At 40.7% G+C, this 17,981-nt stretch overlaps 1 protein-coding gene across 2 annotated transcripts in view; it reads left to right on the plus strand.

Moving 5' to 3' along the window:
- The window catches only part of nap1l4b (nucleosome assembly protein 1-like 4b), an 80,381-nt gene extending 71,846 nt beyond the window's left edge, over positions 1 to 8,535 (plus strand). Inside the window, exons 15-16 of one of the 2 annotated variants that reach the window (XM_078415173.1) lie at positions 246 to 285; positions 7,589 to 8,535. In XM_078415173.1, coding sequence (XP_078271299.1) covers positions 246 to 251 — 6 coding nt within the window. In that variant the 3' untranslated portion in view covers positions 252 to 285; positions 7,589 to 8,535. The remainder of the gene's footprint in view (positions 1 to 245; positions 286 to 7,588) is intronic. The other variant, XM_078415172.1, reaches the window with a different exon arrangement.
- Positions 8,536 to 17,981: the final 9,446 nt, after the last annotated feature.

The following is a 17,981-nucleotide window of genomic DNA, read 5'->3' on the forward strand; positions in this document are numbered from 1 at the left end:
AGTCATTCACTGAAATAATTACTTTGTGATGCTAAGAGGAACAATTTGTGAAGACCTAGATATTAATATTGGTATCTAATCTGATTAGGTCTCAGTAATAGCTAATTCTCCCAACATATCTTCTGTGCTATTTAAGGTCAGTATCTGGCAAGTTTTGATACCTATTAGAGTATGCCTAGCCCTGATTATTTAATTTCAGTGACATTGATATTGACCTATTTTGTTCTGAATTTTCCCCTGCTTAGGTATAATTCATATCTCAGTAAAACAATTGTACGTTTCTAGGTAAGGGAATTTTCTGCCTTATTTCTCTGATCACTTTTTGCTTAACTTTTGCTCTGTATCTTTAGTTGCAATTGAACTCGTTTTATGGCTGAACCATTTTGGATTTTTTTAGTTTTTCAATGTTTGCCTTTACAGTAATGTAAGTCTGCTTTGAGTTAGCGCTGCTGCTGTATCATATTTCATTTCCAGTCTGTTTTGTGGAAGCTATCCCTTTCATATTAAAAGTTTAAATAATTTCTGCAAAAAATTATTAGTTTTAACATAAGGATGTTATTTTTTTTACATGATATGTAGTTTGATATTTTATGTTTAAATGCTTAAATTTAATTAGAGGAAGTCCACAATCATAAATGATGGTTATTCAAATGTTCTTGAATAGTCTTTCTAAAACAAAAATATTTAAAATTCAGCTTGATCCAGTGTGAAGACCTGAGGTACATATAATCTTTACAGAACATCTGTCTCCATTTCCGGGTGGGGGAAAATAACTGCCTTGCATCCTGTCTGTGGGACCTTTGAATATCCACTTGGCAGCTAGATCCTCATTGCATTTTCAATATCTCTAGCCTCACTATTGTCCAAGCCCTTTATTTTCCCTAATACTTTCTCAATCATATTCTGCAGGATACCAATTCAGCAATTTGATGTATAGTCAGTGATATTTGGCAGGTTTTCTTTTTGCCCTTGACCTAAAGACAAGGGTGTTCACCAGTTACAAAAACTGTACGAGGGTCAAGATTGTCTTATTATCCCAAAACGTAACAATGAAATTCTCGCTTGCAGCAGCAAAGCAGATATGTAAACGTAGTACTCCGTAAACACCATAATCAGCAACCAAAGTTATTTATTTACCTATATTTATAGATATTTATTTATATTACATATAGATAAGTAAATGGGTGAGTGAGTGGATAGGTAGAAAGATAAAATAACTAAAAACATTAATAGTGCAAAGACAAAAACAATGTCCCCAAGTCTACGTAGTTCGGACCTTATTTGGAAGTTGTAATGTTTTATAGTCTAATGGTTGTAGGGATGAAGCTGCTCCTGAATCTGTACGTTAGTTTTCAGGCCCCTATACCACCTTCCCGATGGCAGGAGTGAAATGTGAATGTGGCCAGGGTGCTGTGGGTCTCTGATGATGCTGGCTGCCTTTTTGAGACAGCGACTATGGTAGATCCCTTTGATGGTTGGGAGGTCAGTACCTGTGATGGACTAAATAGTGTTCACCACATTTTGCAATCTTTGTTCTTGGGCATTTGAGTTGCCAAACCAGACCCAGACTATAATGCAACCAGTCAATATGCTCTCTACTGTACAACTGTAGAAGTTTGAGAGTATTTGTTGTTATACCAAACCGTCTCAAACTTCTAAGGAAGTAGAGACAAAGATACTGCAACCATTTGGCTTGAAAGTATAACGCTCTTCATCCCCTTCTGGTCAGTTGTGTTGTTGATGAAATGGGGCATGCCTGTGGATGATGGTGGGTGAGCTTTGCATTTTGGCCAATAGAGATGATTGATCCAATTTTACTGGACTGCAGATGCTGGAACGGTGGATTTTCAACCTTTGCTTTATCTGATGTCTCATCGCTGCCTGATTTTCCACGACACAATAGCATGTTAGGTTACAGGTTAAACTCAATAAGATTAGCAAGATTCCATAAAATACATTGGCTTGTCAGATAGGCTTTTTCTAAAACAGCTCTGTAATTTTTCTGAATGTGGGCAACATTATTTAAACGGATTCTCAACTTAACATTGTAAGATATGAAATTGTACCTTAAGTGATAGGTTTAGTAACACTACCCTGTACAGCTAATGTCTAAACTTTATGAAGATTCAACCACACGGTTTTAATCTTTCATACTCAAATGTTATATCAGTTGAAGTCTTTTGATTGGTCTGCTGTTGATATGGTTGATCCAATGGCATAATTTTCATCGTTTGTGAACAACAATTTAGAATCTGGATATATTGTAGCTTTTATTGTTCGGCAGGGTGATGGCATTTTCCAATCCTTTCCGAGTCATAGTAGCACTCGGCAATTTAAATATCAGATACAAATTGTCACTTGGTCTCATGCCTTTACCTTATGCTGGAGGAGTGAGATTATTATTACGTTTTGTCCTTTAGTGAGATTGAACTTGTAAGATGCACCTAGCTTGGTAAATATTCTAGACCAATTGGAGGCCTAAGAAACTGCAGAAGGTGGAATCTTGATTAAAACACAAAGCGTTGGATGAACTCAATGGGTCAGGCAGCATCTGTGGAGGATTTGGGTCTGATGTTTTGGGTCATTGTGTAACTCAAATACCTATACTTTTAGGTTTTTAGATGCAAATGCTATCATTGTTGCTATCCGTTTTGCCCTCAGACCTATGCTTATAATACCTGACACTTGGGCCTGGACTTGGAAGAAGAGACCACGTCTGTAGTCCCTGAAAGTCTCATCTCTGGGTCCCTTGTCCCGGAATTACTTGGGACCTGGCATTTGGGGTGGGGAAGAGAAGGAGTCTTCAATTGTCGACTAATACTTCCATGCTTCCTGATATGTCACAGGCTGCTTGTTTTAAAAAGTTGGGGTGTCTACGGGATACCTGAGAAATGCTCGGAAGCCAACTGAGAAAGCAGCCAGTATGGTGTGTGACCAGACCAGCATAAATTGGAGCTGGTGGGATAATGAATACAAGCAGGACAGATCCATCAACATGGTCCCTTCTCCAGTCTGAAAACGACCCAAAACGTCACCTATTCCTTTTTTCCAGAAATGCTGCCTCTCCCTGCTGAGTTTCTCCAGTATTTGGGGTCTATGAGAGAGATCTGGGTACCCTCTTACATGAGTACAAGTTTTTAGCATGCAGATGCAATAAGTAATTAGAGAGACGTGATAATGACCTTTATAGCAAAGAAATTGGAGCACAAAGATTGTTATAATTGTGCAGAACGTAAGCGAGTTCTTATTTGCAACGCTATGATTATATTTGGACAGTGGACAAAAAATGAGCCTCTATATCTGAGGATGGCATTGGAGAGGGTCCAGAGGAAATACAAGAATGATCCAGAGGATGATTGGATTAACTTTTGATGAGCGTTTGACTGCTCTGGGTCTATACTCGCTGGATGAGGGGGGACTTAGTTGAAACTTACCAAATTGTGAAAGCCCTTGATAGAGGGATGTGGAGAGGATGTTTCCACTAGTGGTAGAGTCCAGAACCAAAGGGCACAGCCTCAATATAAAAGGACGTACCTTTAGAAAGGAGATAAAGGAGGAATTTCTTTAGTTAGAGGGTGGTTGTAGATCTGTAGAATTCATTGCCACAGACTGGAGGCCGTCATTTTGGAATTTTTAAAGCGAAGATTGACATGTTCTCGATTCATAAGGTTGTCAAAGGTTATGAGGAGAAGGCAGGAGAATGTAGTTGAAAGGGAAAGATAGATCAGCCATGAATGAATGGCAGAGTAGACTCAATGGGACAAATGGCCTAATTCAGCTCCAATGACATATGAATTTAAGATTTACTGGGTTTTGAGATGAACAGATTTTGAGGATCCCTGAGCAATTTAGGCCCATAGTCTGGAATATTTGAGTAGAGGAGTGTTCTTATAGAGATGTACAAAATTCTGGTGGGAGGGATAGGTAGATTGTGTAAAGATATTAGCCTGGGTGGGTGAATTTAGAACTGGGGCCATAGTCTCAGGATTAAGAGTCCCATTTAAGATAGAGGTGAGCAGTTTCCTCGGAATGTTGTCATTCCATGTAATTCCCGACTTCAGATATCCCCAGGTAATGGAGATTGAGTAGTAAAGTGGAGGCCAAGAATAGTTTGCCATGATCCTGTTGAAAGGAGCATATTCATTGTTTACTTCTGGTCCCATTTCTTAAACTCTTACCAAAGATGCAACTTAATCTGTCTTTAAACCTCTACTGTGTTATAACTTAATCACAATTTTTGCATCCCTGGTCCTTTATCTCAAGGTTGATGTGCTTGGTTTCGCTATCTGATCAAAGGCAAAATATAGCTTTCCTTTTTTTCTATGCTTACAACTTGAATTCTATGCATCCCAACCCCGTTTTCAAAATCCTGTCTCACCCTCTTTCCTCATCTACTTCCACTTGATATTCTGTTGCTGTCCATTATCTCGTGCTGAACCAGTATGTTCCGATCTGATTATCTGTCTCAAAATTAATCTATTTCCAATTCCGCTACAGTTTTATTCCAGACTCCAGCATCTGCAATCTCTTGTCTTCCACGACAATACCTGTTTACCTGTCTTACATTTGTCATTAACTGCACAAGTTTTCTATATCGTACCTCATTTCAATTTACTATCAGCTTTGTCTTTGCTAGCTTAGCTGGGCATCCAGTCCGTTAATATCAATTTAAAATACCCATTCACATTCCTTTATGGATATATTCTTGCTTATCTCTAACTTTTTAACTATACTTAAATGTAAATTTTGATGTAAGGCCATCAACTTAACTCTTAAATCCTTATCTCTCTGCAGATGCTGTCTGACCTGAATTTCCAGCATTTTCTGTTTTTCATATATAAACATAGCACAAAAAGTAAGGAAATTTGTGTTTAGTAGATTATTTCTTTGTTGTAACAATGCTTCTTGGCAATAAATCTTATACCGTTGGAAAGCCTGTTTATTTCCCTTTTAAATGGTGCCACATTTGTAAGGAACATGCATTTGTGGGATGAGCAGCAGAGCTGAGTATGTGGGTTGCGCCCATGAAAAATCTGCCAAATCTTCTCTGCCAATGCCAAACAGCTTATTCTGCCATTGACTCTTGTTCGGTGTTGTTTGGTGGATTGGATGATTGAAGTCTGAAGAAACAAGACATATTGGCAATTTAACAATTTATTCATTTAATAAACAGGAGCCTCAGTAGCGTGTGGAAGAACCATACACAGCCACAACAGCCTGGCACCTCCTCCTCATGCTGGTCACCAGCCTGGTCACACACTGTTGTGGGATGGCATCCCATTCTTCAACCAGCATTTGTCGCAAGTCAGCCAACGTGGTTGTGTTGGTCACTCTGGCACGAACAGCACGCCCAAGCTGATCCCACAAGTGTTCAATGGGGTTGAGGTCAGGACTGCTGGCAGGCCATTCCATCCTCTCCACTCCCAAATTCTGGAGGTAGTCTCTGAGAAACCCTGCTCTGTGGGGGCGAGCATTGTCACCTTGGAGGATAGAGTTCGGTCCCAGACTGTGGAGATATGGGATTGCCACTGGTTGCAGAATCTCATCTCGATATCTCTCTGCATTGAGATTGCCTCCAATGATGACAAGCCTCGTTTTTCCAGTGAGGGAGATGCCACCCCACACCATCACACTGCCTCCACCAAAAGATGTTACTCTATCGGTGCAGCAATCAGCATAGCGTTCTCCACGTCTTCTCCACACTTTGACCCTATGATCCAACTGCCGTAGGCAGAATCTGGACTCATTGCTGAACATAACGTTCCTCCACATGTTCAGGTTCCAGTGCACGTGTTGCCGACACCAGCGCAAACGGGCCTGACGGTGAAGGGCAGTCATGGCAGGCCTCCTGGCAGCCCTATGAGACGGGAGATCGGCTGCGCGCAGTCTGTTCCGAATTGTCTGGGCAGAGAGCCGTCGGCCATATCGTCCTGCAAACCTTGACTGCAAATCTGTAGAAGACAGCCTACGGTTCCTAAGTGCTGACAGGGTGAGGAAACGGTCTTCTTCGGGTGTCGTCTTCTTGGGAAGCCCACTTCGCGGCCTGTCTCTGACATCCCCCGTTATATGGAACTTGGCCTTCACTTTGCAGATGGTACTAGGGCTCACTCCAAATAATGCCGCAACTTGGTTTTGCGGAACACCAGCTTGAAGTTGCCCTATCGCACGGGCCCTATCCAAATCAGTCAAACGTGGCATGCCGATTCTTGGAGCAGACACCTACTGACCACTGTAGCAGGCCCATGCTCACAGATGGTGCCAATCAGGCACCTGATTGTCAGCACCTGGGGGTACCAGAAACTCAAAACAAGAGTCAATAGCAACAGCAGAATAAGCTGTTTGGCATTGGCAGAGAAGATTTGGCAAATTTTTCATGGGCGCAACCCATATACTCAGCTCTGCTGCTCATCCCACAAATGCATGTTCCTTACAAATGTGGCACCATTTAAAAGGGAAATAAACAGGCTTTCCAACGGTATAAGATTTATTGCCAAGAAGCATTGTTACAACAAAGAAATAATCTACCAAACACAAATTTCCTTACTTTTTGTGCTATGTTTACATGTTATATTGAGCCTCTCCTTATGGTTGTTATAATTTACTGTTTACATTTGTTCAAGATAGAGAATAGTATATCCGTTGGCTGGGATTGTAATGTCTCGGGTATTAATTTGCCATATTAAAGAGATGGGGCATGGTGGTACAACAGTTAATGCTGCTGCCTCAACTTTAGGCCTGTGTTTGAGCTTACCTTGAGTGTTGACTGCAGAGTTTGCACGTTCTCTATGTATTTGCATGGGTTTCCTCCAGGTGTTCTTATTCCCACACACATCCCAAAGATGCTCGGCCAGGTTAATTGTCTACTGTATGGTATAGGATAACGATGTGGAGTGGAGTTACTGGACATCTCTGGTTGGGGTGCAAGGGATAAGGGGAAAGATAATGGGATGGCTATGTGATGGCCTTGTGTCATTGTAAGTAATTATTACAGTCATTCTTTAATTGTGAGTAGATACTAAAGTTCCTCCTGGACAAATTCTCTTTCATGGTTTTGATTTTAAAAAGTCATTTTAGACAAGCACTCTAGATCCTGGATCTCAATACAGAACAGAGCAGGGGAAGAAGAGATTAAGTACAAAACTTCGTCAGTGGTAACTTTCTTATAATGTGAGAGATGCTTTTGTTCCAATGTTAAAAGCCTTATCAAGCAAGTCATCTTTGAATTTGAACAACAAAATAAGTGGGACATTTTAAATGAACTTGCATTTCTCCACCAGATCTGAAATTATTGGGGAACATTCCATTGTCAAAAATCATACTTTAAAAGTTCAGTTTCATATTCACTTAACTGTTTTAAAATTGGAGCTCCAGTAACTTATTTTTTTCTCGTCTCTACTCTATTTGCCTTCCTAAAATGTCATTGATTGCTATCAATGTCTAAATAACGTGTATTATCTAAGCTGCTATTTTAACTTCCTCAATTTGTGATATTCTTACTGCCCAGTCATCGGGTAGAATGCATGCCAGGGCTGCATACAGTATACCTGTAATAAGTATCACTGATAAAGTTTTTTTTCCTCTTTTCCAGAAAGAATCCAAACAGCCTGCTGAATGCAAGCAGCAATAGGAGTGTGGTACCGAGGAAACACCACTGCCTAGAGACTGATGCCATGTGATAAAGTATCTAAAATACTCTTGTGCAGTTGAGGCAACCCTTCCTTATTGCAGCACAATCTTGTAAGCTAAACACTATTTTAAAATGCATGGGTTGCTCTTTAACTTCAATTTTCTTTTTCCTACTTTTGGCTTACTTTTACAGTGAAAAAATACAAAATTCTACTTCAAAAATACTGAAGGGTTCACGACTGTAAGGTAAAGCAAGCATGCACTCTGCAGCTCCAATGAACATTGGTATTTTGAAATGTAATGGGTGTTACACGCTTGTCACTTGCAACTAGGGCAGCATTGCTGAGTCAGTCGGTGGTGATTTTCATGGACTTCTGAAGTGCATCTTTCCTGTGCTGCCCAATATTTGTGAGCAGCTACAGAGTTTTAGCATTTCCTATCCATTAATATTTATATTTAAAAACATTAAAAAAGCTTAATTTCCTACCCAATCCAACTATGCTATAATCACCATTGCTGTTTTAGTCCAAAATGGTGATGGTAAACAAAATATATATATACATGGTGGCTGCGCTGAAGTGTTGTTGTCACAGACTTATTTATTACTGTTATACAGAAGTTACTAACCAGCATGTGGGGAAAAAAGATCCAATTTCCTGTTCCAGTTACATTCACTTCATCTCCAGAAAAGATGCATATTAGGATGTTGTGAGAATCATCGTCACTTTTACTGTGGAAGTAAAATCTTTAACACAAATCTATTTTTATTTTTGTGTTCAGCGCACAACACTATGCCCAGGCATAGAGTGCTCCAGCCTTACCTTATTCTACACAGTTGTAATGTACCTTAATATGCTGTTTTCAATTTGTACAGAATAGCCAGAGTATTCTAATAAAGTTGTGCAACATTAAACAAAACTTTGGTTCTGTATTGTTATCGTTGTTCATAACACATTGAACATAGGGGAAAACTGGGAACATAGGAAAAACTGTCCCAGTAGATATTTTAAATACATTTTCGACTGTTAATGTTTGTCAAGAGGTGCTTACCAGGAGTTAGCAATATTTTTAATTTAAAAAACTTTCTCGGAGTCTTTTGACTACTGTCCACAAAAGTGTGAAAATCCTTTTTCATTTTTCTAAGAAATATATACTGGCACTTCCTTTAACATGCCCCTGTATTGTGATAATTTACTATATAGTGCTCTTGGTTCTCTAGTCTGAGCATTTACTACCCTCTCCCACCCTCTTTCCCTCTTCCCACCCGCAAGGAACCTGGCCTCGATTCCTGTCTGCTGCTGTTCGCAGAGCAACGAATAGCCCACAGGTCACCCTACTAGCGAGAATCCTACCTGGGCTGATCAAGTCGGCTGGTGTGATTACATAGCACCAAGATACTAAATGTGGTAGAAGCTGCTGTTTCTCCTTATTGTTCAGCTGCACTGTTTGCCCTAACCCAGACCACCATTCATCTTGCCAAAGAGTTCATGCTATGTTCTCTATTTCTATAATGTCTAAGCATTATAGCATTGAATCTGTCAGCACTCTTGGGATTGCATTGTAAGCACCAATTGAGGCACCAGTATAAAAGCATAGAGGTCAATTCATCAAACAACTCCAATTTCCCCTGTTAGATGATTTAATGATCTGTTTATGTTGGACCCTTTGCACAGAATATTTAGTTTATGAGGAGAGCTAGGCGTAAAATTTGCTGGTTGATGTTATGCCTAGAGTTTGAATTAATATCCCAGATGGAATTCTCAGATACATTTAGCACATTTAAGAGGTGCTGTTCTATATATATGTTGCAAAGGCTACTGCATTATCATTAGATCATGTGATAGTAGAATTAGGCCATTTGGCCCATCATGCGATTCAATCATGGCTGATCTAACTCTCCCTCCTAACCCGATTCTCCTGCCTTCTCCCCATAACCTCTGACACCTTTACTAATCAAGATTCTATCTATCTCTGCCTTAAAAATATCTACTGACTTGACTGGCAAAGAATTCCATAGATTCACCACCCTCTGACTAAAGAAATTCCTCCTCATCTCCTTCCTAAAAGAACGCCCTTTAATTCTGAGGCTATGACCTCCAGTCCTAGACTCCCACTAGGGGAAACATCCTCTCCACATCCACTCTGTCCAAGCCTTTCACTATTCTATATGTTTCAATGAGGTTCCTTCTCTCATTCTTCTAAACTCCAGCGAGTACAGGCCCAGAGCCGACAACCGCTCATCATCGGTTAACCTACTCATTCCTGGGATCATTCTTGTGACCCTCTCCAGAGCCAGCACATCCTTCCTCAGATATCGTTTCCAAGTGCTCACAGTATTCCAGCGACTTATAGACCGAGCATTACATCCCTGTTTTTGTATACACGCCCTCTTGAAATAAATGCTAGCATTGAGTTTGCTTTCTTTACTACAGATTTGACTTGCAGATTAACTTTTGGGGAATCCTGCACCAGCACTCCCAAATCCCTTAGCACCTCCGATTTCTGAATTCTCTCCCCATTTAGAAAATAGTCTATGCCTTTATTCCTAGTACCAAAATGCATGACTCCACACTTTGCTACACTACATTCCACCTGCCACTTCACTGCCAACCTGTCCAAGTCCTTCTGCAGAGTCCCTGCTTTCTCTACACTACCTGCCCTTCCACATGTTTTCGTATCATCCGCAAACGTAGCCACAAAGCCTTCAATCCCCTCATCCAAATCATTAATATACAACATGAAGAGTAGCGGCCCCAGCACCGACCCCTGTGGGACTCCACTAGTCACTGGCAGCCAACCAGAAAAAGCCCATTTTATTGCCACTCTTTATCTTCTGCTATCCATGCTAGTATCTGCCCTTTGATACCGTGGGCTCTCTTTGTCCTTAGCAGCCTCACGTGTGGCACCTTATCAAAGGCTGGATGATGCTCAACCTTGTGATGGTAAATAGCAATCACAAACTGGAGCACTGTGTCCTCCTGATTGATAATGACTCCCTCATGGTCAGCACACTGAATCGGCATCTCATTAACCTCTGTCTTTAAGTTGCTATATCTGCACACAGGTGTGGGTGATGGGTCGTTTGTGAGCCGCTCGTATCCGATCCTGTTAAATCTCCCATCTGCAAGGTTCAAATAAATGCTTCTTGCCAGCTGCAGCAACAATGATATTAGAATTGGAAACAATCTTAAATTGGTGCTTGTTAACATGACAATTTATGCACAAGGTACAGCAACTTGTTAAAGTTTATTTGCTAGCACTTCCAGCACTGGCTGAAAGATCAAAGCCAATATATGAATACAATCTTATCCATAGGCATACACAAAATGCTGGAGTAACTCTGCAGGTCAGGCAGCATCTCTGGAGAAAATGGCTAGATGACATTTTGGGTCAGGACCCTTCAGACAATCAGCCTGAAGGGCCTCAATCTGAAACACCGTCTGTCCATTTTCTCCAGAGATGCTGCCCGACCTGCAGTTACTCCAGCATTTTGTGTCTATCTTCAGTATAATCCATTATCTGCAGTTCCTTTTTATCACAATCATATCCATGTAGCATTCTGGTATTATTACCATGCCTTCCTTCGTGTGGTCATCTTGGCATTCCCTTGCGAAGATGAGTGTGAACACTACCTGCACAGAACAGTAACTCAGAGCAACCAGTATCCAACCAGGAGAAGGGGATTACTGTTACTTTGTCACCTGCCTGACAGCAATCACATATGATAACTTATTTCTTGCCTGCAGTTATGAAAGAGTCAAATGTAACATGCTGTTAAATGAAAAACGATTGTTGCAGCTGATTGACAAATGCACCACGTTTGGTTAGACACTGAAGCCTCCAATGGTCCAATTGCACACATCTGTAAAAAGCACTAACGTGTTCTCTGCTCCTTGGTGTGGTTGCCAGTCCTTCAAAAACATTAATGAAATCTATTTATAGAAATATCTGTTTAATTACTTGGTAACAGAAATTATCCAATGAAATAGCACTTCAAATGCTAGAGGAGGATCCTACGAGGTCAGGCATTCATGAATATGGAATAATTCAGACAGAGCCCACACATTACCTAATGCTGCAGGAATGTGCAAGTGTTCGGCATAATAATGAACTACAGTGATCCTTAATGAACTTGCTGAAACAAGCATACAAAACAGTACAGATTATATGTTGAAAAAAAGACCTTTGAATGATGCTTACAATCGATCCTGCAGTTCTGTATTGACATCCATTGCAGAGGTAAAACATAGATTGCTGGACAAACTGCATGTACAACTAAACAGCAGGAGTGATACTTAAACTAGCCATTGAATCTTGCTCTTGATCAACTTCCAGTGACCACTTGGAAAAGTTTGATAACGAGACATCAGTAAGATTCTGGTTTAGCTGTGACATGGCATATCTGAGCATGTCCAATGCATGTGGAACCAAATGCCATAGCATTGGGGAAGGAAGAAATTTAAAGCAACAGAAAGAAAAAGAAAAATCTTAAATTCATTAGATGGCACTACCCTAGTATCCGAGATGAATCCATGTGGCACAATAAATTACTTCTATGACCCTTGCTGTTTGGTGTTTTGTTTTTAAAATGTACAACTTGCTCTGTTTCACATCTCTAGTAATCTTTGCTTAGCTGGTGGTATTTTTCAGGTCAAAGATTAAAAAGTTATGGCATCAGAAGAAAAAAATTCTTCCCATGCCTTTGTTTTTTTATTCCCTTTTAATCCCACTAAAGTTCATGTTTGGGCATTTCGCTCTTTGCTGATTGTGGAATCTTGCTATGTGCAGAATTGCAACTGCTTTTATCTGCATCTCAGTGCTGGTGAAGCATTTGAGAAGTGTTAAACACAAGTCACTTTTCTTCCCACTACTATTCTTCAAGCTGAAGCCATTCCAATTTTCCGAGTGCTCCAGTTTCCTTCCACATCCCAAACACATTTGTTGGTTGGTAGGTTAACTAGCTGCTGATTTAGTCGTAGTGTAGGTCGCTGGTGGTACAGTGGTTGTGGGTGAAATAATAGATTACAGGGAAGTGGTGGTAAGGGATTGCCCTAGACATAAGTATAAGAAAATAACTGCAGATTTATTCGATTTATTCACAAAATGCTGGAGTAACTCAGCAGGTCAGGCAGCATCTCGGGAGAGAAGGAATGGGTGACGTTTCGGGTCGAGACCCTTCTTCAGACTGATGTCAGGGGGCGGGACAAAGGAAGGATATAGGTGGAGACAGGAAGATAGAGGGAGATCTGGGAAGGAGGAGGGGAAGGGAGGGACAGGGGAACTATCTAAAGTTGGAGAAGTCGATGTTCACCTAGACATAAGCATGGACCTGATGGACTGCAGAGGCTCACGAGTTGTAAGAGAATGTGAAAGAGTGCCTTACACATGAGTGATTGCAAGTTATCACAAGAGACATTTATTCTTTATCAGTTACTGGAAGAAGGTATTGCCTCATATTATTGTGCTGTCCAAGGTGCAGTCAAATTGCATACAATTCCTGCAATTACAACATGTTTTGCTGTGTTGATCCTTCCTGGAAAGCGGTTGAATTTCCTTTTGTAGATATCAGCTGATACTGCGTTATTGGATATTTGGATTGAATGGGACTATAATGGGAAAACATATTTGCAAAGACTGGCTGTTTACCTTGCCAAATGCAATCTAGTCTATGCCATCTTCCTAATGAATCAAAGTGGCATTTTAGCCCATTTAGTCTCATCTGAATAGATTACATAGAACCCATGATGATAGTTACCGAGAGTGTGGAGCCAAAGATAGCCGTAACTCCAACCATGCGTATATTTACTTGTTAGTTGACACCCAAAGTCATTTTTGTATAGTTCAGTACAAGTATCACTATATATAAGCACTGAGATATATCTTAGAAACCTGATACAAATAAAGTACCATTGGTTGTTTCAGATGAAGTGACCTGCCTACTACTTGAATGGTTTGCAAGTTCTTTGGGGAATAATATCTTGCAGACCAACTTCATTCACTACTTTTCTTTTCCAATACTGTGTCCTGTTTTTCCTGTAGCAAAATTGAAAGCAGTCCAAAGAAAATCCTACAACTGCTTCTGAGAGATTATTAGCAGAGGCACAAAGTATCACAGAACCATGGCTGCCGTTTTTAATCAGTGCAACGTAAAAGGAAAAATAAACATTGAAAGTCGGTTTGCAACTCTATAACAACCTTCATGGCAGAAAATTGAAAGTCTTCATAGTTCTAATATTTCACAGCACGTTATCATTACTTCACATGGGGCTGTTGACCTAGATTTCAGAATCGGCATTTTTCATCATTTTGATCCATATATATTTAAATTATTTAATGTAACTTCAACAGCAAACACACGAGGGAGGGGACTGATCATAATATAAACGTGTTATGGAACTCAAAAGGAATCTGTCAGTTTGTAGCCCACAAAAACAAAAAATATAGACACATTGGTAAGGCTTGGATTTTTTAGCTCATTTCATAGTCAGATCTATGTAGCATGGATAAAGACCCTTCAGGTCAATTTGTCCATGGCAACTAAGCTGCCTAATCAAGCTAGTGCTACTTGACTCTTTCTGGCCCATATCCCTCTTAACCCTCACTGTCTAAGTGCCTTCTGAATGCCGTAATTATACGCACCTCCATCACTTCCTCTAACAGCTCGTTCCATGTACCCATTACATTGCATGAAAAGAGTTGCCCATCAAGTCTTTTTCTAAATCTTTCCCCACTCACCTTCAACCTATGTCCTCTGGTTTGACACCACTCTATCCTGGGAAAAAGACTGCCTATTCACCTTTATCTGTGCCCCTCATGATTTTACATACCTATACAAGATCTTATCGAAACATATAAGATTATTAAGGGGTTGGACACGTTAGAGGCAGGAAACATGTTCCCAATGTTGGGGGAGTCCAGAACCAGGGGCCACAGTTTAAGAATAAGGGGTAGGCCATTTAGAACGGAGATAAGGAAAAACTTTTTCACTCAGAGTTGTAAATCTGTGGAATTCTCTGCCTCAGAAGGCAGTGGAGGCCAATTCTCTGAATGCATTCAAGAGAGAGCTAGATAGAGCTCTTAAGGATAGCGGAGTCGGGGGGTATGGGGAGAAGGCAGGAACGGGGTACTGATTGAGAATGATCAGCCATGATCTCATTGAATGGTGGTGCCGGCTCGAAGGGCCTACTCCTGCACTATTGTCTATTGGCCCCATCCTAAAATCCAGTGGAAAAAAGATTCAGTCCATCCAGTCTTCTTCTTATAACTAAAACCTCCAGATCTAGTTATGTTCTCGTAAATCTTTTTTGTACTCTTTCTAGTTTAAAGACATCCTTCTATAAAAGGGCATTCAAAAATCTACACAGTACTCCTTTTATAGCTGTAACATGATGTCCCCTGTACTCAAAACACTGACCCATGAAGGCAACACACCAAACACTTTCACCACCCCGTCCACCAGTCCAGTTAGCTTCATGGAAACTAAGTGTCTACATCCCTAGATTTCTCTGTTCTACGATACTCCCCAGGGCCCATCCATTTACCATGCAAACCATGTCCTCAATTGTACTACAAAATTACAATACCTTGCATTTATCCAAATTAAACTCCATTTTGTCATTGTTCAGCCCATTGGCCCAGTTGATCAAGATGTTGTTGTAATTGTAGATAACCTTCTTCACTGTCCTCTATACTATCAATTTTAGAGTCACCTACAAACTTACTAACCATGCCACCTACATTTGCATCCAAATCATTAATATAAATAATGAATAACAGTGGAGCCAGCGTGTACCCCTGTGGTACACCACTTGTTACAGGCCTCCAGTCTGAAATCAACCCTATAAGGTCTCCAACCGAAATGTCACCCATTCCTTCTCTCCAGAGATGCTGCCTGTCCCGCTGAGTTACTCCAGCATTTTGTGTCTATAATACCACATTCTGCTTCCTATCTTCAAGCCAATTTTGCATCCAAAGATAGGCCCAAAATGCTGTAACTCAACGGGTCAAGTAGCATCTGAAGAAAATGGATAGGTGACATTTCAGGTCACGACCCTTCTTGCTAGTTTGCCATGTGATTTAACCTCCCAGACCAGCCTCCAATGTGAAACCTGTAAAAGTCCAGGTAGACAACATTGACCACTATGCCTCATCAATCTTCTTGGTTACTTTTCCAAAAAACTCAATTTGTGAGACAATTTCCTACGTACAGAGCCATACTGACTAATCAATCCTTGCCTTTCCAAATCCTGGTAGATCCTGTGTCTTCAGAACAGCCTCCAATAATTTACCACTAATGTAAAGCTAATCAGTCTGTAGTTCATAGGGTTTTGTTACAGGTTTTTCTTGAATCGAGGCACAATATTAGCCACACCAGTCTTCCAGCACCTCACCCATGGCTATCAATGATGCAAATATCTTTGCCAATGGCCTTGCACTTTCTTCTCTAGCTTCATACAATGATCTAGGCCAATGAACGACAGCTGGAGTTTAGTTCAGATTCAGTTTGTCTTTCTTTCCAATCAATAGTACTTGATCATGTCCTGGTCTTAAAGCTGCATTAAGGTAGATAATTTCAGGTCTTGTACATTTAAGACTCCAGAGCACCAGTTTTTGTCTGTGGAAGGGTCCAACCTGAAACATCACCTGCCCATGGCCTTCATAGATGCTGCCTGGCCTGCTGAGTTACTGCAATACTGTGTTTTATTTAAGATTCCAGCAACTGCAGTTTCTGTGCCTCATTTTTTGGATTTGTTGTTTTATATTCAAAGATTAACCAAATTATCTCCTCCACATTGTCTTGAAGCTATTTATGTCATAGGAAAGTGAAATTAATATTGATCATTGTTCAAAATGCATTTTGTCCGGGCAAAAATCAGCTTACCTCTACAAAAACTAGATTCACAATTACACTGATCTAGCCAAATAACTCAATAGTCCTAGTTACTTTATTTATCATTGCCTCTGAGTGCTTGGACATATTGAGCACTAGGTATGTTGACATCCATGGGTCACTTTTGTCCCTACAATTTAGGTTGCATCAGAACACTACTAGTACAGTGGAGACACAAGACAGCAGATATAGTTTTGAGCAAAGGAGGAACTCAATGGATTAGGCAGTATCGGTGGAAGCAAATGGACAAATGTTTCAGGTACAGATCTTCAGACTGTAGAAGTCTGAAGAAGGGGCCTGACCCAATACGTCCTCTGTCCACATCTCTCCACAGATGCTGCTGACCCACTGAGTTCCTCCAGCAGTTTGTCTTTCTTTCCAATCAATAGTACAGACTTGTTGCATTCCCATTACACGAATGAAGGCAGATGAGATTAGTTTATCTTGGCATCATGTTCAGCACAGATGTTATGGGATGAAGGGCCTGTTCCTATACTGAACAGTTCTATGTTATTTGAAACAAAAACACTGCTTCTATCTCTACAGATGCTGCCTGACTAGGTAATTAATTTCTGTCTTACTCCCTTTATATTCCGTGGACAGTCAAAGGCTTTCCTGGATTAACTAGCCTCAGGGAGCTAAACTTCCTGCCTCAATCAACGCAAGAACAGCTCATGCTAGTTTGGAAACTCCTGATTGAGAGGGGGGGGGGGGGGGTGAGGGCACATGAAATGTATAACTCTGTCACTCAACCATTCAATGAAAGACACACACCCAATAATTACCAGTTTAATTTCTATTTCAAGTTACTCACTGAGCTAGAGTGAATTTCCAGAATTTTCTAATAATACCAAGATCTTCTGGCTGGATTCAAGCAAGTGATTTATGCAGTTTTGGCTCCATGATGTGATCTACATGTTTGTACAACAGCAGCAATTTTTAGATTTAAAATCAGCATTTTCAGCATTCAGCCCTTAATTATAAGCTTACAGCTTCTCATTAGATATCAGAGGGAAAAGCAAAAGGAGTGGAGCAGGAGCAGTGATCTGGCCAAGACAAGCAGTCGACTGTGAGGCAGACATCCAGCTCACCTGCAGACAAATGTTCAGCCCGTCATTGGACCTGTGGCCAACAGGCAGACAGTCTGCAGCTCACCATTAGACAAGCAAAACCCAGCCACGAATCATGGAGAACAAGCTAAGCAAGGTCTGTATGAAGCCAACACCTGCCTGCACAAGTTCTGTATCAATGCACACAATCCACTGGTCAGCCCAACCCATTTATGCGAAGCTGGAGGGCAAGAGTCGCTAGATAACAGCTTCAAATTTCTGATACCCCAATTTAAAGAGCAATTCTATGAAGAAAAACCTAAAAGTTAACAATGCCAATTATTACTTGCAATCTTGGCCCCATCAACTGATGTTTAAAACCTTCAAATACCAAAAGTGCTGGAGTAACTCAGTGA

Source organism: Rhinoraja longicauda, chromosome 18 (genome assembly GCF_053455715.1).
Source record: "Rhinoraja longicauda isolate Sanriku21f chromosome 18, sRhiLon1.1, whole genome shotgun sequence".
NCBI lineage: Eukaryota > Metazoa > Chordata > Chondrichthyes > Rajiformes > Arhynchobatidae > Rhinoraja > Rhinoraja longicauda.